The sequence below is a fragment of the Myiozetetes cayanensis genome, unplaced genomic scaffold, assembly GCF_022539395.1.
Source record: "Myiozetetes cayanensis isolate MyiCay16 unplaced genomic scaffold, myiCay2020 scf2-11, whole genome shotgun sequence".
NCBI classification, from domain to species: Eukaryota; Metazoa; Chordata; class Aves; order Passeriformes; family Tyrannidae; genus Myiozetetes; species Myiozetetes cayanensis.
In genome coordinates, this window is record NW_026087411.1 from 32,006,454 (window position 1) to 32,029,827 (window position 23,374).

The window sequence follows — 23,374 nt, forward strand, 5'->3', positions numbered from 1 at the left end:
AAGTCACTTATTGAAGTCGCACACTGTGGTTGTTATCAAGAGTCAGCTAAAGCATGTTGCACTCAACTCTTCTTCCCTCAGTGTACCTTGCTTTTACAACTCTCCTCTTTCTGAAAAGAAGTAGAAGGAATCAAGGTTGGTGCTGCAGCTTCCCTTATGATCTCAGAAATGGAGCATTTGGGCAGTGAGGCACATTACTTAAAACCTAGTGTTTCTCTTCAATGTCAAAAGCCTCAAGGACACATTCCAGCAGCTCACATGTGTCAAGGCAAGATTCCACTAAGCTGAGAGCCAACATGCCATCGTGAACTGGCCTTTCCCCCCCTCCCCCACTCCAGAATAGAAAAGGTGTGATTTAATAGTAATAAGTTAAAAATATAAAAAGCAAAGAAGGAGAAGAAGGAGGGGAGAAAAATAAAGTAGTGGAGGAGGAGGAAGATGAACTGATGCCCACTTATAGTTTAGGTGTGGTGCTACAGCATTTGCACTCTACTGAAAATCATGATCTCTGTGGTCATAACTTTTTCAAATTTCCATATAAAAACCATGAGCAAAAATAAGGATGCCAAAGTCTGAGTCATCTGGCAATTGTAGTTCGTAGTCCTGTCAGTAAAAACTGGCAATGATTAAAGCTGCTGCTCCCACTGCCTCTATGGTGAATTAAAGCTTGAAGAATCAATGATAATTTGGTTAACATCCAGATCATTGTAGAAACTGGCCAGTGAGAAAAAGCAACTGCCACATGGGGCTCCCAGTGCTGTAAGATCTGTGTAATTTTGGAGCTATGTATCAGAAAACATGACTACTCTGCAAAGTCCTAATCCAAGCAGAAACAGAGAGTTCTTCTACGCCTAGTAAACCCTGATTTTTCTGATACGTCTAATAGTGCTTCAGATACTCTCAATGCTCATGTCACTCCACAAACTGTTTTCCTGCTGCATTTTCTTAAAATACTCTCCCCTTTCACAACCCTTAAGCAAAGCATCTATGATCTGAAGCTCTGTTTTTACAGGTCTCAAAAACTTTTATAGGTAATTTCTATCCAGTTAAAAAGTCTTACCCACTTCCTATTACCAAGAAGAACTCATTAGTTCTTCAGCCAGTCTTTTCCAGTCTCTGAGTCACAAGTGACTGGAAACATCACTTAGGGGAATTCACAACTATTTTTTAGTTTATCTGACCATTCAACACAACTCCAACACACACATAAAAGCCTAAAAGAAGCAGGAAAGCTAAACAGGCATACAGCTTGACTGTCCATGAAGATAATGCCATTCCCTAAGCTTAGGTTTACACTTTTCTATCCATCGCCTACATATATTTTAAACTAATCCAGTGTGTATTCCTGAGGGTTCCTGGAAAAGAGAACAGATTTTCATGAACGATATCTCTGTCAGAAGTCTGGGATTTGGAAATCACTCTTACTGGATCAGAAAGCAAAGATGTCATGAAGGTTTCATATAAAAGAGCCCAACTGTGCTGAAAGAGGCTCAGCAGTAGCAGCAGTATGATGCACACATGGTACTGCTATAAAACAAAGTTCTTCCTGGGTAAAGCACTCACAGACACTGAAAGTATTGTTTCGAATCCACATATTTTTCCCCATGCGTGCCTGGGCTTCTATGCCAATATTTTATATAACTGAAGGAAGTACTGAATATTCCCACTGGAAGACTGAAATTCTGGCTGACCCTGTGCTGGTGCACAAAGGCCACCCCAAGCCACATCACCTCTTTGTTACTCTGTCCAGACTCCAGCCTCTGTCCCATCTCTACAGTCTTGGAGTGCTAACAGTAGTGCACTGCCACCAGGATTTCATGCGTTTTCCAGTGCCAAGGGAAAAGGAAGGATTATATCCTTGAAATCCCTCTGCTAAGGCAGTAGAGGAAATTTATTCTGTAAAGTGCAGTAGGAAGCCCAGTTTGGCAATTACTCTCAGGGCAATCACAGAGGATTTTGGCCAGGGGACCACAACATTTCCTGGGACTCAGACACCTGCGTGACCCATCCACAAATCCCTGTCACAAGCTGTTAGTTAAAACCGCAATAGAGGCATAAATAAAGGGGTGTCATATGATTAACTATGATTGAAATTGATAGGTGCTTTGCCTGAGTTAATAGCTAATGACTCCGGGATTCAGCTCAAAAGACTGTATTTCACATACCACAATAGGAGAAGTGAATGGATACACTGTTTAACTTTCTGTAAACTATTCAACAGGCACAGACCTTGGATTGTTGCTTCTTTTTTTTTTTTTTCCTATAGGCACGACAAACAGAGTAAGAAACCTCAAACTTAGTAAACTGCATTACTGAAACAATTAACAAACACACTTAATTGACCAGCTGAATGACAGGTTGTTACAAATTAAGAGTATTATCCCATGTAGCACTGGCTCACTAACAGTCATTGTCTCATAAGCAGAGGAGAGAAACTTAAATATTTCCAGACTTTCTAGAAAAACTGGTAAAGAATTTGTTTTGGCTTAAACAGAACATTCTTCACAGGCAAGTAAAAATTATCCAGCTTCCTTCTATTTGAGTAATTAAAACAATGTTTGGAGTTTTTGGTATCTGATACATCTTTAATCTTCTGATATTTCAGAGTATTGATCCTGCAAAGAAACTGTTGCGAATGAAGCATTAATCCTGGAAATGAATCCACACCAATTTCTGACAGTCTATTTGTTTAAGAACTTCAGAAGCCAAACCATGAGCTTCAAGGAATTCCAGACAGTTATTTTATTTTATGAGATGGTTTTTTTGAGACTATTCTAAAGAAAAAAGGTTTTAAAAGTGCTCTAAGAGAACAAGTACCAGTATGAAGCACAAAACTGTATCATTTTTCCTGCCTAAAGAATATAAATAGGAAAGTTCATTTCATACAGCTGTCACAAAATCAAAATACCTAAAATTTACCTCCATAGGAGGTAAATCTGAAGTTTGTTAAATCTGAAGTTCAACAGGAATACTTGTACAGTTGAATGAATAACTTCAACTGGCATATTACTACTGTAATCACCTCCACAGTACATACACTATGATCATATTGCATACAGCAGTATCAATATGTTAGGTTAGGCATTAAGAGCTATCAACACATTTTGCTCTTCTGATTTCCAACTCAGAAACTTTGCTGCCTTTGTTTAATATTTCCCATTTGAAAACCTCATCAATTATCTAAGCCCAGTTCCTAAACACTTTATGTATATTCTCAAAGTTAAGTAACCGATCAGTGTATGCCCTTGTCTGAGTAACGTTAAGTAAATTCTTAATGATTTGCAGTCAGAATCTTTACCATGATACAAGTTGATAATTTCTGACCTTTTCCAGCTGCCACCAGTCACTTGGTTTATTTTGTGTTCTACCAAATCTGACAGCAGACAGAAGTGTGTTGCTCAAACAAAAACCAATTGTTTCCTGTAAAAGACATTACTGAAACACAGTATTAAATAAACAATTTCCATAGAAATGTATCCCACTTGAGATGTTGATTAACTAACATCTGTTGATCAGGCATACTAAGCAGCTTTGAAACACATTTGAAAACATATGTGCACTGAAAAATGGACAGCCCATTTAATTTGCAATAAAGTCTTCCCTAGTGTTCCTCATTAACATTATTTAGCTTAATTAGAACAATCTCTCAAGATGTGCTTCTATTGTCTGCTATAGGTGACATATTGTGATTTGACTCCTAACCACAGGGAAACACATGAATATACTTAGTTAACACTTCAAAGTGGTCTTAAGGCATGAAAAAAAGTGCTTAACTATCTTTAGATGAAGTTTGACAGATAGTAGGAATCTGCATTTTTTTCTTGATTTAAATGCAAAGTCTCCATATGCAAAATGAACAGGACCCAAGAATTCCAACACAATCTTTACTAGATATACCACTATGCTATATAAGTATTTAGGAAAATAAGATATTCTGTGTCATAAGGCATTTTTATTAGAATTAAAATTAAAATCAGCAGAAAATGAGGTATTAAAGAAGAGAAACATAATCTCCCTTATTTGCTTGCTTTTAAATAGGACCTAGAGAATCAGTGGCCTAAGATGACCAAGTTTCCCTGTCCAGTCTCCAGCTTTTGAAGGCACCATAACATATACTGCTCTCCAGAAACTTATTGTTTTCCATCTTAAGTGGGATTTTTGCCCTACTGCTTCCACCGCGTTCATTTCCTAATTTCAAATCTTTATGTTCAATGTTCTCTGCATTATTTTCTATATAACAAGGTGCAAGTTTAGGTAAAGGTTTGTTTCCTATATCTTTGTGACAACAGAAGGTTTCTGGCCTGCCACTTAACTGTTAGTTTATGATATACCTTGCAAAAATATTTGTGGTACTAGGAAAGCCATACTTTTGTATGCAAGGTATCACAGCAAGATATCATGTGACATGGTAAGCTACCCTGGAGCAACCACCATTAACATCTTCCAGAGGAAAAATAATTGCTACGCATTTCACTCAGAGAAAAGAATGACAGCCAGGAAAAGTAAATTGACTTAAGTACAAAAGAGAACCATCCAAAACACTATTTTTTTCCTATGTTATTTTTTAAAATTTCAAATATTAATACTACTTTTATAGTTCTCTTTCCACTTTATTTCACAGCACTGAGGACACTTCAGAAAACAGTCACAATTAAGCAACACCTACATGCATGTGTATATGCATTTATGAAAACATGTGTCTTTATTTATCTATTCTAATCAAACTAGGAAATTTCATTCCTCTAGCCCCTCTTTGTCCTCTAAACTTGTAGACTGACACCCTTTCACACATCTTTTACTAGCCTCTTCTCACCGTTGCTGCCTTTGGTTACAGTCACTTATGATACTACAGACAGCTAAGCGAATAGAAGGTCTAAAAGAATTCCTATGTCAGTAATTAAATGTCTTCTGAGGCCTGATAATATGACCAGATTCTTTAACTATCTGTACCATAATGTCCTCTGAGCTTCAGTTCAAGGTGGCTCCAGTTGCTCACTTTAAAAGTATGCATTCAGTTGGAAATTCACTGCAGAAAACACACTGTCCTGGAATTTTAGTATAGCAGTTATCCAACTGGTTTTGAATGAGATACAGTAAGGGAATTTAACAAAGGTGGGGTGATAAAGAATGTACTGGGAGATGAAAAATATTCCACGGAAGGTTGTGAGAAAAACCTCAGAGCACTAGAATCAAAGATCTGTAATTGAAGAGTAGCTGAAATTCATAGAAGGAGAGAATAAGAGATGGAGAGAAACATATAATGGTAGAAGTTACATATGCACATAAACCCACAAAAGAGATTCTGATACTTTTTTAATCTTGTGCTTTTAACCTGGACCAAAGTCCTTACTAACTTGGTTGCTTTGCTTACAAGAGGCCACACACATATACTTCCATCAATCTGCTCTATGTACACTAAATTTATCTCTGATCCCAGGATGGTTAATAAAACATTTCTGAAGCCAAGTACACAATCCACCCTGCAAAAAAATGTATAAAAATCTGATGATTGTTGAACAAAGTATGGATATCAAAATTATCCAGCATCAACTCCAGAAAGGACTTGCAACACACTTCTAACAGGGAAAGCTCAATTTAGTATCTCATCTGCACAGATAAAGAGAATCCTCAAATACAGCAAAGTAAATATGAAGGAAACAAAACACTAATTCTTTTATAATAAATCAATTTAAAAGTTAAAAAAAAGTAAGTGTTTTTCCCAGTTCAAGGTATATTTAACATACAAATAAGCATTGCCTGAGTGCAGGAAAAACAACATTTCAGATTCAAATTTGAACAGTAAACAAGTCACTTAAATCTATATTTATGGCAAGGTCCTAAATGAATGCTTTACAAAATACCAGCCTAGAACTCCAATTCTAAATTGAACCATTAAATTACATATCAAAAGGCATATCTTGAGAGCACTGCAAAGACACATTTTTCCTGGGGAATATTGAAAAAAAAAATATCCAAATTGGTGACTAAGCATTTAGTAGGATTCCAAGTCAGACATGAGGGCAATGCAAGCATATTTTCCCTTTTCTCCTCCTTTAAAAGGAGCACACTACTGTCTTCCAGAGAGCGATGAGTAAGCTTTAGTTTTAAAACCATTGTAATATGAGGGGCAGGTACAGAACACAAAGTTTTGGTATGTCACTCAAAATGCCTTGCTCATGCATGCTGCACAAACAACACACAGGAAATGATCAAGCATGAGAGGTAGGAGATAAAAGATAGAGCACCCACTGTCGAGTCTAAGATCAAGGAAGGAATTTTGGATTCCTCTATATATGAGTGCAAATAGAAATACAAATAGATACTAAACAACTGTTAATTATCATAATTATGTCCAGATTTTTATGACTGTGCATCATAATACCATGTTTGTTAGATTGCTCATTCTTAGGAAACAGAGAGAAATGGTTGTTTGACACAGGTCCTGCTTCATTTTGTCATGTAAAATTCATGAACTTTCTTTTGAACATATGGTTCAACAGTTGTCAAAGAAAAAATTGAAGGTTTTACTGTTCCTTAAACAGACAAGCACAGAGAGCTCACCAGTGTAAATTAGTTGTAGATCCCAAATCAAGTGTTTGTGAATTAGTGAATACTAGCCTATAATGTTCCATACTCAAACTTAACTCTGATGTTCTAGAAACATTTTTGGTGCATGATGACATTTAAATTTGCTTCTTCCACAGCATTTTTCAGAATGAATTATTCTTAATCACCCTCATGAGATGCTCTAGCATGGTCTAGTGGGGGGTGCTGCGACTAGATGATCTTTAAGGTCCCTTCCAATTCCTTAACATTCTATGATTCCAGAAGGAAACTGCTATCACTACTTATGATCTGACAACTACATTACCATCACCCAGGTCTGACTGAATCCTGCTTCTACTTCTGTCTTTTCCCCATTAGTGCTCCTTTCCCCTTGCCCATCTGTGAGTGATGATTTTTTTTTTAATTGGGGGCCAGGGGCTGCACGCTGCTTAAGAGCCTTTAAAAAATTTCCCTGACAGCTCACAGAAACAGCTAGAAGATACACTTGTAAAGGGCAGTTCACTCCACTCCTGCATTTCAGGGAAGATGGGTGCCATCCCTCTGAGGCGAAGGCAGACTATGGTGAAGTCTTTGGATAATTCTGCTGCCAACATCTAACAAATGTTTGTGGAATATACTGAAAATAGATATAATTTTAGATGTTTGAAAATTGGCTAACTTTGGGTACATATTACTGGAAGGACAAAAAGCAGAGTGGCATTCGTGATAAATTTAAAATTCAAATCTTCAATGATAAAGTCGTAAAGTATTTTTTTAGCCTGAGAAAAACAACATTCATTCTCTAACATTGCCTCATGATTTTTCTGAAACCTCTCACAAAATTTCAGTCTAAGGCACACATTCAGCTTAAAAACTCTGGATCTGAAAAGTTAAATTTCAGTAAGATAATCAGATAACCAATAAAAACAGGATTTTACTAACTTTTGAACAATCTCTTCACATACCCTTATGATCTCAGTGTATATTTAAATATATATACAAAAATAAAAAACTGTGTTTCATATGAAAATGCTTTTAGGAGTTTAAAGAAGATACAAATTTCAGATAGTCATATGTAAAACCTAATGTAAAAAATTATTTTTAACTGAACTAAGGTTCTTCTACTCCATTCAATGGTCACATTTCGACAGATTCGAAACATGAGCCTACAATACTGTAAAACACATAAAGATGATTAATAGGAATTTCCATGAAAAGGGCAACTCATTAAAAAATACTGGCTGTTGAGATACACATGCAAAAAGACTCATTCTTTTATAGTATTGTTTTAAAGCTACCTGCCTTAAAAGCCTTAGCAAACATTTCTTACCTGTGTCCCAACAGTCTCCTGAAAGCAGCGCCCAAGCTGAGTTTTAACTGAAACAGGAAACATATGAGGAATGGGTTGTTGATTTGTGTAAGTTGTATGTCCTTTCTGGGTCTTCTGATATGGAAGACCTTGGTAAGAGACCTGTGGATGTACTGGCTGAGGTACTTTCGCTTTTTGTCCTGTTGATGTGCTGTCAATTCTTGAAACTTGATGGATCTGAACTGAGGCTTCAGGGGGATGTTTCACATGGATATTCACTATGTTAGGAGGGAACTTCACTAAAATAATTGAAGGAAAAACATATAAAAAAATTGGTAATAAAATATGTGAAAAATATTTCTTAGGCACCTCTAAGACATTTCGTTTTTGTATTTCAGAATTTTTACAGAGTGCCTCAAAGCAACTGAAATATAAATGAAGTCCAAATTTGGGGGTTAGAGGGAAGGCCAAAAGAATGCATAGAACCTCACTAACAAAGCAAGAAAATGAAAACTCTTCGCATAGGAAAGAACAACATTATAAGATTGTAAAGACTGCTACACAAACATGGATATCCAAATTGGCTGGTATGACATTAATATTTGTGGTCATACTGTGTAATAAGAATCCCATTCAAAGTTCCAGAATTCAAACTCTACTGGGTTATTTTTGGATATATAGTAAGCTTTATTTTCTTTTTCAGATCCATCATCTTTCTCTGGAACACAGAAGAAGCTTCAGATTTCAACCCTTCACCTTTATATACCTGCCAAGTCCCAAGATTGCCTCTGCAAGAGTTGCCAGCATCTGAACCATCTAAAATCACCACTCCCTTTGTTGAACTTTGAATTCAGGGTTTGGCAGATAAAAACGGAGAAAATTATTTTCAGATACTTCCATTTTTAAATATGGTTGTAGTTTTAAGTCTGGGTATGTAGACTGAGACCCTCCAGTCAATGTAATCAGCACAGAAGCGCTTATGACCCTCAGGCCTCTTTTCATGGGAGCACAAAATGCCCTTTAAAGACATAACTCAAATTATTACTGGAGTGGGCACGGAGAAGAGGGGTGTAAAAAGTTTTACAGTTTGTAAGCTGCATAACAAAGTTAGCATTTCCTGGGTCTGGCTCGATCTCCCATGTCATACATTTTTATGTATGAAGAGGAATCCCTTCAACTAGTTTCTCTAGCTCCTAAATTTAAAAAATATCTTAGTCCTCAAAAGAAATCACTAATTGCTCTACTTTAATCTATCAATCCAACCAGAGATGTTCAGATGCTGAAAACATCAAATTTAGGCTGGGTCCTCTCATGTAGTATTATTATCACAATCCTCTCCAGGTCTTGGATCACTGCCTAGATGTGCTGATTTTTATTTCTGCCAGCCATTTCAGGATTAATTGTTTTATTATTTCCTTTAAAGAAATGAAATATTCCTCTCTCAACAATCCAACATTCTCATTTGTGCATAGAAAGAGAAGAAAAGGCATTGTGACTGCTAATGGTTCCTATGAGGACTTGAAGGTCAGGAAAAAATTATTCAAGAGATTGGACTGTTTAGCAATGAGAAACCTATTGTGCTTTTTAAGAGAGGAACTATAGATCTGAAAAACAGCTACGTCTTAAAAATTTGGTTTTTATGGTCCACCCTATTGTCTAAAATTATTTCATCTGTAATTACATAGGCACTGCTCTGCTAAATGTTTAGGTAATTACAGTCTCTTCTTCTGACTGAGCAGATACTCAAAAGTACTTGTAAAATATTGTGTTTCCAGGATACTGTCAACACTCCCTTCACAGCTACGTCACTTTCTGAAAACAGAATTACTACATTAGATTATATTTATCATTAACATATAAATAGTTTGGCTTGTTTTAGCAAAGTTATTCAGGAACTAGTTGCCAGCAACTGAGCCTTCTCACCTCTTTACCTATTTATTTTGCTTTTATTCAGAGGTACCAACCTTGGAGAGCTAATTACTCTTGGGGAAAAAAAAAAAAAAAAAAAGAGGAAAAAATCAAGCTGACTATTCAGACAAACAAACAAAATTCACATTAATTCATACGTTGTGAATCTGACTTTCAGGGGTCACTCCATATAGACAGGATCCCACCCAGATAAAATGCTACCTGGTGTCATAGGACACACAAGAGACAAATTCAACACTTCTCTTCAAAGTCATCAGAACTTGTCACCTCACCAAAAAAGTACTAAGGAAAACAGAATCTGAAGCTGAATGAACTTTTTTGGGGCAATATTTGACTAGCATGACAGATTTCCTTGTTTCTTATCTTCTGCCTTCTTCACAGCATTAGCAGTATGAAAAGCTTACCCTTTTTAAAATTGTATTTTTCTTTGACCTGGAAAGAATGTTCTATTTAACTGAATCATAGCAAGGCCTACCTACACTAAAAAGTTCACCACAAAATTAACTTATAGGACTCTACCAAATTATGTAAGATTAACACAGATGGTATTTTCAGTTTTACGTTAGATTTAAATTTCTATTATATTGAAAAGCATCATCTCTTCCCTCCATTAGAATCTATGGAATGACCTGAAACTCTCTGTCTAGGTATACTGCAATTTATGGACTCTGTGTTCAGCCACAAACGTTATCTTTTTGAACAGGTCTACACTTCTGGAAGAAACCCCCTGCATTATTCCTTGACTCAGCAATCTGTACTAAATTGTACCATAAGGCAAAGTAAATTTACTTAAAAACTCTTTTCAATATCACTATTATTTCTTACTACTTCAGTCATTGAGCAAAATATGTTCTGGCCATTCTGGTGAGCTCATGATTTAAGTTGTGGTGTTTATCTTCAATACATGTAGGTATATCACTACTGTTACTGGCTGAATACCCAAAATTATTTAAAGGCAAAAACATTTATCAAGGAAGAAGTTACCTTTTACACCTTGTTGTCCAGACATCGTCAGTGGTAAAGTATGAGTAGAATGGATAACTTGTGATCCTACAGCCTTGTTCACCTGTTGGGGGTTATGGTAGTGTTTTGGAGAACTGGCAGTCTGCACAGGGATCTGACAAAGTTTACCAGTGTAATTAGGAGGGCACTGGCATTTATCTCTAGAACTACACTGGCCTCCATTCATGCATGGAAGATGGCAAATCACTGAAATGAAAACAGAAAGAAAAATTTTGTTAATGAGTAACCTTAGTATTATCTGACCAAATACCACACAAAAGTTGAGGAGGAAAGGAATGGGGCTGGAGGCCTTTGTTCTTCTGACATCTGAGGAATGACTATCCATCTTTTAATTGCCTTATGGTAGAACCACTTCCCTTCCCCTCCTTGAGACTTCTATCATGGTTCTCACCTTCATTCCATGTCAAACCCTCCTTTTGAACCCTGCCTTGAATGCCTTGTTCGCATCTTCTTCACATGTCAAGGCACATTCTTCCCTTAGCTATCCCAGCTATTTTATTTCATTATGCTATTAAGCAAGACACTAATTATTATTAACTTCTTATTCACACTTCAGTACAGGTACTCTTATTTTGTCAGCCTCCCATTTCTGAAAGTCCTGGACCACTAACATTTCCCTGGAACACTGGGGAAAAACTCAGAGTGTGGACAGTACTGGGGACAAATTTTCCATTTTCACTTTAAGCCTTGATTGTTCTCTATAAAACTCTTTACCTGAATTTTTGTTTAACATTCCTCACTCAGATAAAAGAAGTTAATTTGCATCCACCCATGAAGATCATAAAAATATCAAGAGAGTCTACTCAAATGATTTAAAAAAAAAATCCAAAGTATTAAAATATAAAGACTCCAATATAAAGACAAGGATGATTACTTCTATGCCAGTTAAGCACTTGTACATCTACACAAATATAAATTATGAGATGATACATGAAAAATGTCAACATCAAATGAAAGCTACTTCTTAACTAAGAGATACAAACAGTAATAGGTATGGTTCAGTACTTTCTAAAAATATGATGTAGGACTCTAATGAATCACCATCTAGCTGAGCTGTCAGCATTTTCAAGAACTAAATGATGTGAAAACAACAGGAAAAATACCATAAGTTTTGGGTCAAGATGGAGTAAGGTCATTTTTTCAGAAATCAAATATAATTTGAGAAATAACATACAGTATTCATCTGTCAGATTTAAGATAAATTCTAACTTTTGAAAATAAATTAATTAAAATATTTACAGTAATCATGGAATTTTGCTGGGTTGGTATTGCTTGGTCTACAACGAATTATGACGAAAATGAGAAACTGTAGATAATACAAGGTAATCAAGAACCTAGTGCTCATTATTCCAGGTTCTGTAACCTCTGGATAAGCACAGACTATTACTAGTATGAATACCATAGAAGGTAAGTATCGGAAAAGGAACCTGTGTGTTGAGTGTCACAAGAAGACAAAGTAAGACACTCAACAGCCCAAGGAATTCCACACCTAGCTGCGTAATTCCCTTGGCCCAGGAAGGGTGCTCAAAAAACAGTACAATCAACCTGGCCCATCACAGACAGTGCCTGATCGCCAGATAGGGCCACGAACAAATGTAAACAGTCAGAATTATTTTTCCAGTGTGCTCTGTAAATGTATATTTAATATTTTTCTTCTCTTATCTCATATTTTAAAGTCATATAAACTGACGGAAAGTACTTCAAGCTGTATGACCGTGCTAGCAGGCCTAGCTGATGCTGGAAGGCTGTCCATGCCAGTGCAAGCCTCGCTTTTTTGCGTCCCAATCCATGTTGGGACTTTATCTAAGTGTATAAAAGATGTCCTTACATAACTGCTGTTACTTCAGGACAAAATGAAGGGGGTCAACCCCAGAAGTAACTAAAGCATGACAGCTATCTCTCTGGTACCATTTCTTTCTGAGCAGTCACAAACAAGTGGGTGCACTGTAGTGGAGACAACATAAAAAGAATTTCAGTAATTTTAAAGATGTGCCTGAGCAAGGTTGAATACTAAGGTGTTTTTTCTGCAAAAGTAACATCACAGAATGAAACCGTGCACAACAGCATCACGGGGGAAACAGTTTGGTGTTTGAATGAAGTACAATAAAACAAAGGCAAATAGAAACAGTCTCACTGTGGAATTCATTGAGTGCAAGAAGTCTAACCCACAGATTTTCTTCCCACACTCTCCAGCCTCAAAGCAATAAGGTAACGTGCAAAATGCACCTTTTAAACAATATAAATATACCCAGTTTTGATACTAAAAATAAATTAGTTTCTTCTGACCTCCTGTTCCTATAAAGCAGTTGGTATCTAGAAGGCCAAGTTGTGTGGCTATCTCTGCATTACAGGGCACTCTTCAGGCATGCCTCTCCTGCAGGAGTCCACTGGGTATTGAATGAATGGACATGTGAAAAGCTTTGCTTAAGGCAAAAAGTTTGTGCTAAAAGTACTGAGAAGGAAGATGCCAATAGAAAAGAGTGTATTCATTCCCTTTTCATAACTGGCAAACAGTTGTGTGGGTATTCACACAAATAACTTGTGCAAATAAGTGCAAACAAATGACTCTAAAAGGTCTAGTATGAGGTAAGTAGTAAAGAATTTTTAATGCCTCAATATTTATACATAACAGGAAATACAAATTCCAAGCTGCCCACATTAACATGTGGTGCAAACCACTCAGTCAACTGATATGGATTTACATCTCTTGAAGGTCTGGCCTGTACGAAGAATGAACTTTCAATGAGAATACATGAAATCTATTCTGAGAATATAAAATTCTGTAATACAAATTTTAAATTCTGAAATATACAATTTTAAGTTAAATTCAGCCATGTAAAAACAAATAGGATGTAATCTCCAGGCTAAACTCAAAACTTGACAATTTCAAATGGTAAATATTACAAGAACATAAAAAAAACCTAACCAAAACATGACCCCCCACAAACAAACAAACAACCACCACCCACACTGAAATAAAATTTCTGCTAATTTTAAGTAGGTGTAAGCAGAACACACAGTTCTTGTGTTATTTCCTCAGGTAGTTTATGGCCAGGAGAAGGGGCTACATACTGGTGCTGGAAATCACAGGCACACAGCCTCACTAGAGCTGGAATTATACACAGACCACTTGAGAAAAGTGAGCTGGAGGATGGTAAGCCTCTGAAAAGGCAAAGGAAGAAAACTCTACTTTTGCTTGACAAGCCTCTGGGAACCTCAGTTTAGTAAAGACCAAGGAGCCCTGGGGAAAGGACCATTTAAGATAGGAACAGGATATAAAGCCAGGGTATGTTTGAACAGCTCAACCTCTGATGCGAGATTTTGCTTTGTTTTGTCTTGTCATTGAGGTTAAAGAACTTAAACAGAATGGTAGAATACTGCCAGAGGCATAGGGGACATTCCCAACCAAAAACAGACCCATGTGCTGGAAGAGACCATTGGAAGATGTAGGGTTTGCACATATGTTCACAACTGGCATTCAGACAAAGTGCATTGGTTCTCACTTGGCTGTTGCCATTTCCTCTGAAAAGGAAAAAAAAGAGGAAATAAAAATACCCATTATGGTGCAAAACACTCTAGCTGCTTAAAGCCTGGTAAAAATGTTAAAATAGGTCACATAAGATGAGAGGAAATATTAGGTCACGTGTGGGTATCTTACAGACAAAGCAAAGAAAGTACTAATGGACCTAAGAAAGGCAACAAATTCCACATTTGGGTCTGCTGTAATGTAAGTCTCCCAATGGTCTCTTAAGGAGCAGCCAACATATAATTGAACAAAATTATTTTTTTCCATCAATGAACATACCTCCTTTAGAAACATGGAGACAGGTTTAAATAAATACAAACATTTTAAGTATTCTTCCCATTATCAGGAATTTAATTGGCAAGTTTTGATTTCTCTGGCATCCAAAAGCCTTAGCTCTTTTCAGTCTGGCATAGTTTGGTGGGTATCGCTGTTTGAAATGAGCCAAGTAGAGAAGGTGCATCAAGAAGCCCCACAGATAGTCTCTGAAAGGCTCAAGGCAGAGAAAAAGAACACTTGCAAGATGAATCCCAATAAAGCTGCCACAGCTACAGGTTGGAAACACAAGAACAGGGCATGAAATCATCAACAAAGCAGCTAAGAAACCACTGATACACAGTTTGTCCACATAATTACATAATCTAATTTGTTTTCAATATTTAAACAACCTTGAACAGCTCCAGATAAATTAATTTAATCAAGTCCAAATGTTTTCATTTAATCAAAACAATGTGTAACAAAACAAGTTCCGAGTACCTAAATCCTCCTAATTCTTCATAAATAGCCCATGCTTACCCAAACAAGCCCTTAGGATGGATGGAAACTCCCTTCTTGTAACAGTGTTTGAGAAAGTTAAGGAAGTGTTTTGAAATGTTCCTCATCTGACTCTCCAAATTCCTTTTTTTTTTACACCTCAGGGAACACAAGAGTTTCTGTCCCACTTTTCCTCACCACTCTTTTTGCCTTTTCTACTTACATGCTATCAACTATTCAAGTGTAAGCACTATTCACAATTACGTCAACAGGCTCTCCAAGGACAACCCTGAACTGCTCATTTATATTACAGTATTTCCACTGGATGCATCACAAAGAGCAGATTAATTTTGTCTCTGAGTACTACAGTCATCCAGCATTACTACATGCCCCACAGCTGTTTGGGCATCTTTCATCCATGCTGTTACTTAGTACACAGAAAGTGCAGTGACTAGTACACAGTTCTACCCAACACAAATTTTCACAGGAAAGCAGGGATGGCATTCACTGAGGGGAAGCAACATTCTTGTAAATGCAGCACTTCTCAACATCACAAATTTTAGGTGAAAGTTGAAAACCAGAGGTGCTAAACATAGGTCCATGCAATCACTCTAAACTTAGTTCCTTCTAATCACAGAAACTCTAACAAGAACTCACAAAAGGCACAGGGGCATGAAACTACACTAATGATAGTATCCTCAAGTTTAGACTCTTCCCTACATCTCACCTGTTATCCCTTAACTTTCTAACTAAATTCATCCTAAATTGTTTTCTCTTCAGATTTGTGGTTGTAATTCAGAAGTGTTATGTAAAGATGTGGTAAATTAAAAAAAAAAAAAAGTCATTATTTGGTTATTTTAGTAACATTAAGATAATCTTGATATTACAAACTTGTGCTTAGGGAAGTAAAGGGAAAAAGAAATCTTTAACTGGCCTTAATAGTATTATATCTCTGAATTCATCCTATTGTTTTTATTTTGACAACTTTTAACATAAACATTCTACTGCAATAACAAAACACAATTTTTAGAAGTAAATCTGATGGCAAGGGCTCCAGCAGTAGGCTCAGAGAAAAAGGCTCAGAAAAAATCAAGAGAGTTAGCCACAAAGAAGAGTCTTGAAAAAAGTTTAACACTTCTAAAATACAACCAAGCTTTTCTGCATATAAGTGTTGGTTTCTGTATGCAAAATTTTCTTACGTTTGCATTATCAACATTATTTTTTAAAAAACAACAACACTGGGGGTAAAAATGCAGAACAATGACATCTCTCAGGAAAACATATAACCACTTCTTATTAAGACCTTCCTCTCACACAAAACAGTATTAATGCTAAGTTTTTAAAGACACTGCACTAAGAAAGCTTTAGATTTGTCATCGTACCTATGGCAATTTGATGATTTATCAATTCAGTTGTTTGAAAGTTGTTGCATGTTTACATTTGTGAAGAAAAAGCTTACAGATATACTATATGTCTGTTGTAGCCATAACTATTTTCAGGCTGTAGTCATATTGTCTTACAAAACTTTTTATAGACAAACATGCATTTTTTTTGTACTACACACATTAAAAGCACAGTTCCAAAACCACAAACTACATAATTTTTTTAAAAATTCTCTTACAGATTCAGAATAATACATTTAAAACACTAAAAACCTAATAAAACACTAGAAGGAAACACTTAAAGAAAGTCAACTGTTGGAATGCAGTACAGTTATTTTCTCCGTTTTTTCACTGTTGTTCTCACAATTTTGGAAGATATATCTCTTCAAACGAAACTGTACTTCACTAGTTCTTCTCCAACTCCTCCATGTACCACTATCAGCACCAAGTTTTAACAAACCATGTAAGTACCTTAAATCCTAATTGAAGGAATGTCTGTGACGCTACTTAATGCAGTACTACACAGAAATCACCAAGTAGAAGAACGCATCACAACCTCAGATCACCTACATCTTCAGGAATTTTACATTTCATGTCTCCCAACAGCAAACTTTCAATTTAAAATTCATTCTCTAACTCAGTTGGTAAATATAGGCTGTGCTTCTGGGATGATCATTACCTCCATGAGTAATTGAGCTTTATTTGATATGCTGAAAGGCTGTCTAATCATTATCATCACTTAATGGCAGTGTCAATTCACTGTAAATAAGGTGCGGTGAGCATAACAAATGAGGTATACACTAGAAAAGAATAACTGTCTACTTAAGAAAAAGAGGAAGGGATGCTGTCTTCATCGAGAATGGAAAGCTGTGAAATCCCACACAAGGAAAACCAGAATCAGACAGGTATTGCCTTAGTTCTCTGTGTCCACATTACAGCAAGTTGACCAAATTTCTAAATCTCTATCACCTGTAACTTAAGTTTCAACATACATGCTAACATTTTAGCTGTCTCAGTCCACATGCACATAGCATTATGTCTCAGTTTTTCAGTATAAAACAATACCAACAGCAGGGAATTATTCATTCTGTAATGGAGACTACACTGTCAACTATGGGAGATCCCAATACCGAAAATGGGGAAACAAGTTCAGATCATAAAGGAGAAGGCTGCAATACAATTTAGAGAGATATATATTTGTCGAGTGAGCATCATGATCAGTAAGAAATTCACAATGAAGATGGACAAGATAATTTCACTGCACTACTCACCTGTCTTCCTCAGTTTTAAACTCAGTACTTTAAAACACCTCAGGAAGAAAAATTGTGTTAGCAACTTGAAGATATACACAAAGTCAACCAAGGGACATCCATATGGCCCCATACCTCATTGCAGGTTTCAAGGGGATGGGAGTTTCACAGGACCTGTATCACATCCTTCCAAACTCATGGGATAGGCCAGCTATCTCAGACATGTCAAACGCAACCACAGGTCTGTGTGTAGGTGACTGAAATAGCATCATCTGACCAACAGCAGCCAAAAAACCTCTTAGCGTTATAGTTTGGAAAGAACAGGATGGTTGAAAAACAGTCTTAGAATATTCCAATGCTATCAGAAAAATAAAATGCATGCTCTGCCATGGAAAATAGCCTAAAGCTGTGCTTACTATAGCAAAAATTATGGTAGTTGCAAAACAATTGACAGGAGAATTCTGAGTCACTAACAGGCACAATGCTCAGTCCCTCTTTGCTTAATCTGCTTCCAATATTCTCAATATCAGAGATGATTCAGACACTATTTTTACAGGCAAGGAGACAGAGCATTAAGGAGTCATCTGACTCACTCCTACCCTAATCATAGTTGGCAAATCTATTATTTTATTAGAGCTCACCCTGATATACTGATTATAAGACAACAGTTATGCTTAGAATCAGCATACTAAGAAAAACCCACCCAGTTACTGTTTATCAGGAAATAATGCATTATAAATGGTCAAACATCAGATCCTTGTTAATTATGCTAACACATACAGAAGAGCTACTTCAGACATTTCTTCAGATTTCTGGTGTGTTGACAGTAATTTTGCTCTTTGTGCAAGATAAATGCAACTGAAATAAAGCAACTAGGGAAAGCTGGCTTTGAAAGGGTAACAAATTAGCACACTTGTTTAAAACAATTTCCTGCAGAATACAAAACAAACAGATTGCAAAATACCATGCTGCAGGGTAAGAACTTTATAGGTATCACTTTAAGCAATCCTGAATAACTTATTAATTGCCATTGTGAAAGTGGGAACACTGAAATTAAGGTGCCCAGTGTCTGATGAAAACTAAATCTTTCTATGTTCCCAGGGCTTTCAAGACTTACTCTTTTTGTGTTTTATGTGCCTGAGGATGTGTAATACTAAAAAGTATTAGTTAATTTTGTAACATACCCACTTGCAGTAAAACAAGATTTCAACAGAAGGACAGGTAACAATGAAGAGCAGGCATCTTTATTGCTACAGGATCCTTCCAGACTCTACTCTTTCCTTCAGGTGTTAACTGAGCAGCATTACCCACCTTAAAGGACAAGAGGATTAATGAGTAACTTGACCATAATGACACTAGGCTGTTATTGCTCATGCACTGTTATAATCTGATGAAGTCCCTGGTTCTCTACTCTGATACCGTTCTCCTATTAGGCTGTTTCCAAAAATGTACTGGACTCTTGCACGGAGTAACACCCAGTAGTGTAAGGCAGAGAAAAGAGTTGCTCCTAGACATCTAACTACTTGATTACCATCAGACAAAACAGAAAAATGTTCTGAGAAACATTCAAGCAATTGGGCATGCCTCTGCCATGCAAAGGCTCTGAAGACCACAGAAGCAGCAAAGCTGACACTGGCCAGGGACATCAGCACCCTCACCATTTCTGGCAACCGAATAATCGATGTTTAAGCTGATGTTCTGGTTTTGGCTTCACAGTGGCTAGTATGGGACTAGGTTTTGGATTTCTGCTGAATTCACTGTTGATAATATAGAGATGATTTTGTTACTGCTGATCAGTGCTTATATAGAGCCAAGGCCTTGTTTGCTTTTTGTACTTCCACACTGTCAAGAAGACTAGGGGTGCACAGAAAATTGGGAGTAAACACAGCTGGGACAGGTGACCCAAACTGACCAAAAGCATATTCTATACCATGTGACATCAAGTGACATCATGCTCAGTATTTAAAGTGGGAGGAAAAAGGAGGAAGCGAGGGAACATTTGGAGTAACGGTGTTTGTCTTCCCAAGTAATCATTACGTGTTATAGGGCCCTCATCTCCTGGAGACAGCTGAACACCTGCCTGCCCATGGGAAGCAGGGAATTAATTTTTTGTTTTACTTCACTTGTGTGTGCAGCTTTTGTTTTTCCTATTAAACTGTCTTCATCTCAACCCATGAATTTTCCATCCTTTACCCTTCCAACTCTCTCCATGATCCTGCTGGTAAGAGAGGTAGGGAGTGGCTGCATAGTAATTGGTTGCTGGCTGGGGTTAAAACACAACTGCTGAGATTCATCACATTTAACCTTTTTGCCTTCTTAAGCCATATAAGTTGGGAATGACTCTACCTGAGGTTTCTTACTCTCTCAGGGAAGAGAGGCTTGCCCAGCAGGCCACTCAGGATACCCGCAGGCCAAGCTGTCACATGGGTGGAATTTCTCATGTGTCTTATCACCAGCTACTAGGCTCCTGACTGAGGTACCTCAGTATGATTTGGTGAGTGAGATGAACTCCCAAACTTAAATTCAAAATGGTCTACAAACACTGATCCACTGCATGCTGCCATACCACAAGACATCCTCCAATAACAGACTTATGTTTAGAATAGAAAAAGCCACAAAAACTACAGTCATCACAAAAATTTCCAAACATCAGGAGACTGCTCTCTGATTACTATGACATTACCACAGTGCTCATTTTGGTGTGAAAAAGTTTACAAGAAGAATAAAGTAGGAATAGAATCTTTCAAGTGAATATTCATTAACCAATAACAGCTCATAATCCAGACCACCCCGGAATAGTTAAAAAACTTGAAAAACATAGGCTATCTATGATTTTCTGGCACTAGTTACATCACAAGCAATTGGAAAGTTTCCTAGGGAGTTGACAGAATACAAGGATTGCGGAGGATATTATTCAGCGTTTGAGTAATAAATTAGATCATCAGAGACCAGTGAAATGCAAGAGACTCAAATCCTGGAGTTCTGAAGGAGGAAAGGAGCAGAGTCACTGCTTGTGAGTAGGAAAGATAAAGGTTACTTTGTCAAGAACATACAGTTGGAAATCCATTAAAAACCACACAATTTCACCACTCACGGCAGTTCTTATAACAGCGCACAATAGCTGTATAAATTATTGCACAGGCTGAGTAAACCTGAAATACAGTCAATGCTCTGCCTGCTCATGTCCATTTCCAAGCAATTTAACCATGCACCCAACTCCCCAGAGCTGTTCCCCCTTCGCCACAACAGGCTTTCTACGTAACTCTGATTAGCTAGAAAAAGGTGTTCTAGCACCTACATATATAGCATTGTGCTGGTTTTGGCTGGGCTTGGGTTAACTTTCTTTACAGTGGTTAGTATGGAGCTGTGTTTTGGATTTGTGCTGAACACAGGGTTGATAATACAGAGATGTTTTTGTTATTGCTGAGCAGGGCTTACACAGAGCCAAGGTCTTTTCTGCTTTTTGTATTGCTATGCTGTCAAGGAAGTTGGGGGTGCATGGGAGGTTGTGAGGAGGTTAGGACAGGTGACCCCAACTGACCAAAGGGGTATTCCAGATCATATGACATCATGCTCGGTACATAAAGTGGGGGGAAGAAGGAGGAAGGCACAGAGGTTTGGAGTAATGAAGTTTATTCCCAAGTAACTGTTATGCATGATGGGGCCCTGCTCTACTGGAGATGGCTCAACACCTGCCTGCCCACAGGAAGCAGTGAATTAACTCCTTGTTTTGCTTTGCTTGTTTGTGTGGCTTTTGCTTTTCCTATTAAACTGCCTTTATTTCAACCCGTAAGTTTTCTAGTTTGCACCCCTATGATTCTCTCCCCAGTCCTGCTTGTGGCTGTGTGGGGCTTGGCTGCTGGCCACGACATGCATCTAACATAGCAGGCTGCATTCAGTATAATCAAACAATAAGTTAGAGAGACACGATGGACTGTACCAACAGCAAAAAGGTAATATTACAGCTTATGCTATGAAGCTGGTCTCCCAAAGCAGGGTGTGTTCACGCCAGACGGCGTGCAAGACAATCTATCTCGATGCTGGAAAAAAATATGGTTTGTACCAGTAATAAATTTTCAAAACAGAGTTTACTTATCTTTCATCCATTTAACTTTCTATTTTGTACATGGTTTATAATGTAGATGATATAGAGATCACATAGAGATGAATTATATAATAGATGAATTATATAATATAGAATTTAGAAATATACATATATTAGGGATGTATGTTCAAAAATATTTTACCAATAGGGACAAGCAATCAAAAAAATTTGGAGACCACTGTCCTATAAAACCTATGGACAGAGGCAGTCTCTCTCAAGGAGAAGTCAAAGAGCTCATTCCTAAATTATGAGATGAAAAGTTGCTGAAAGTTCTCCTAAACTTGAAATATCTGAATAATATCAAATATAGAAATTTTATTTAATAGCTCAGTTTATCATCTTTAAATTAAACTGAAAAATGCAACCAACATGGCAAATCAACAAAGTATTTGGCTGAATAAGATACAGATGAAAAATACTCTGACTGGGTTTCTTAAAACCCTCTTCCTGTGCAATCCACAAATATAAAATTTTCCTTTTATTTATTGAATATCCCTAAAGACTTTGCAAGAAGTTTGTAAAAAAAAGAAAAAAGAAAAAAAAAAAGTTTACAGTTCCCATGGACTTCACTTTGATTCCCATTAATAAATCCCTGGTTGAAAATTCATAGTTCCCCTTTTTTAACAGTTCAGATATTTTATGGTTAAATGTATGCATAATGAAGATAGAGTCCATGTTCCAAAAGAAAGATCCAGAAATCTCAGGGCCTTTACACTAAAAAATAGGCCTCTCAGTTTACAGTGATGTTTAAATCTAAGAACCAGTTATAGGTGGAATGGATAGATGAAAGTTATATGGGCTACATGGTACAGAGACAGGGGAATTATCTGGAGCAGAATACACAAACCAAGAAGAAACAGTAGAGAGGCTGAATTGGGAAAGACTGTGATCAGTAGAGCAGCTTGCTTCCTTCTCATCATGCTATGTCCAGACACATTAAATACAAACGCATTCGCTAAGAAATCTATCCATGATAAATGATAATTTTAAACAGTAGAAAAATTTTTCAGACTCTTTCTTCTGTACTTGCTTAATTCAAAGGAAACTTTCTTCTTTAAGCCAAAGTTGGTATATACCTCGTCTTCAGTGAGGTATGTGCAAAGACATTTAGTTTAGCAATAACAAAATTATAGCTGTACAAGGTAGTGTGTTTATTTGAATATGCAACAATGTAATCACTCAAATAAATGCGCTCTTAGTTCTCTTTTTACAGTACTTCAAGTCAGATGTACATAAACTAATCCCTATAAATTAAAACCATATACAGTAAAATAAAACATTATGCATTTTAACTTTGTGTTCTGTTTTACTTTAACTTTGAGGGAAACATACTCCATGTGTTTTTGAATGGCTGCAGGTGTGGATTTTGTACCATTTCCATTTGTGGTTTTTCCTATGACTGCACATCCAAAAACTGTGTTCTCTGTAATATATAGTTTGGGGAGTACTTTGAGAGCAGATGGACTTTTGCTTCACAGTGATGGCCTGAAGCCCTTAAGGTGAGCAAGGGAGTGGAAATGAACTGCTAACAGGCTTGTCTAAGTTCAACCTCAT

The 23,374-nt window shown here is 37.0% G+C and overlaps 1 protein-coding gene across 10 annotated transcripts in view; it reads right to left on the reverse strand.

Annotated features, from left to right (window-relative positions):
- The window catches only part of LTBP1 (latent transforming growth factor beta binding protein 1), a 188,647-nt gene that overhangs the window by 92,241 nt on the left and 73,032 nt on the right, over positions 1-23,374 (reverse strand). For 9 of the 10 annotated variants that reach the window (XM_050315045.1, XM_050315040.1, XM_050315038.1 and 6 more), the window contains 2 exons: positions 10,769-10,993; positions 7,877-8,154 (listed from right to left, as the gene is read on the reverse strand). In XM_050315045.1, the coding sequence (XP_050171002.1) occupies positions 7,877-8,154; positions 10,769-10,993 (503 nt within the window). The remainder of the gene's footprint in view (positions 1-7,876; positions 8,155-10,768; positions 10,994-23,374) is intronic. The other variant, XM_050315039.1, reaches the window with a different exon arrangement.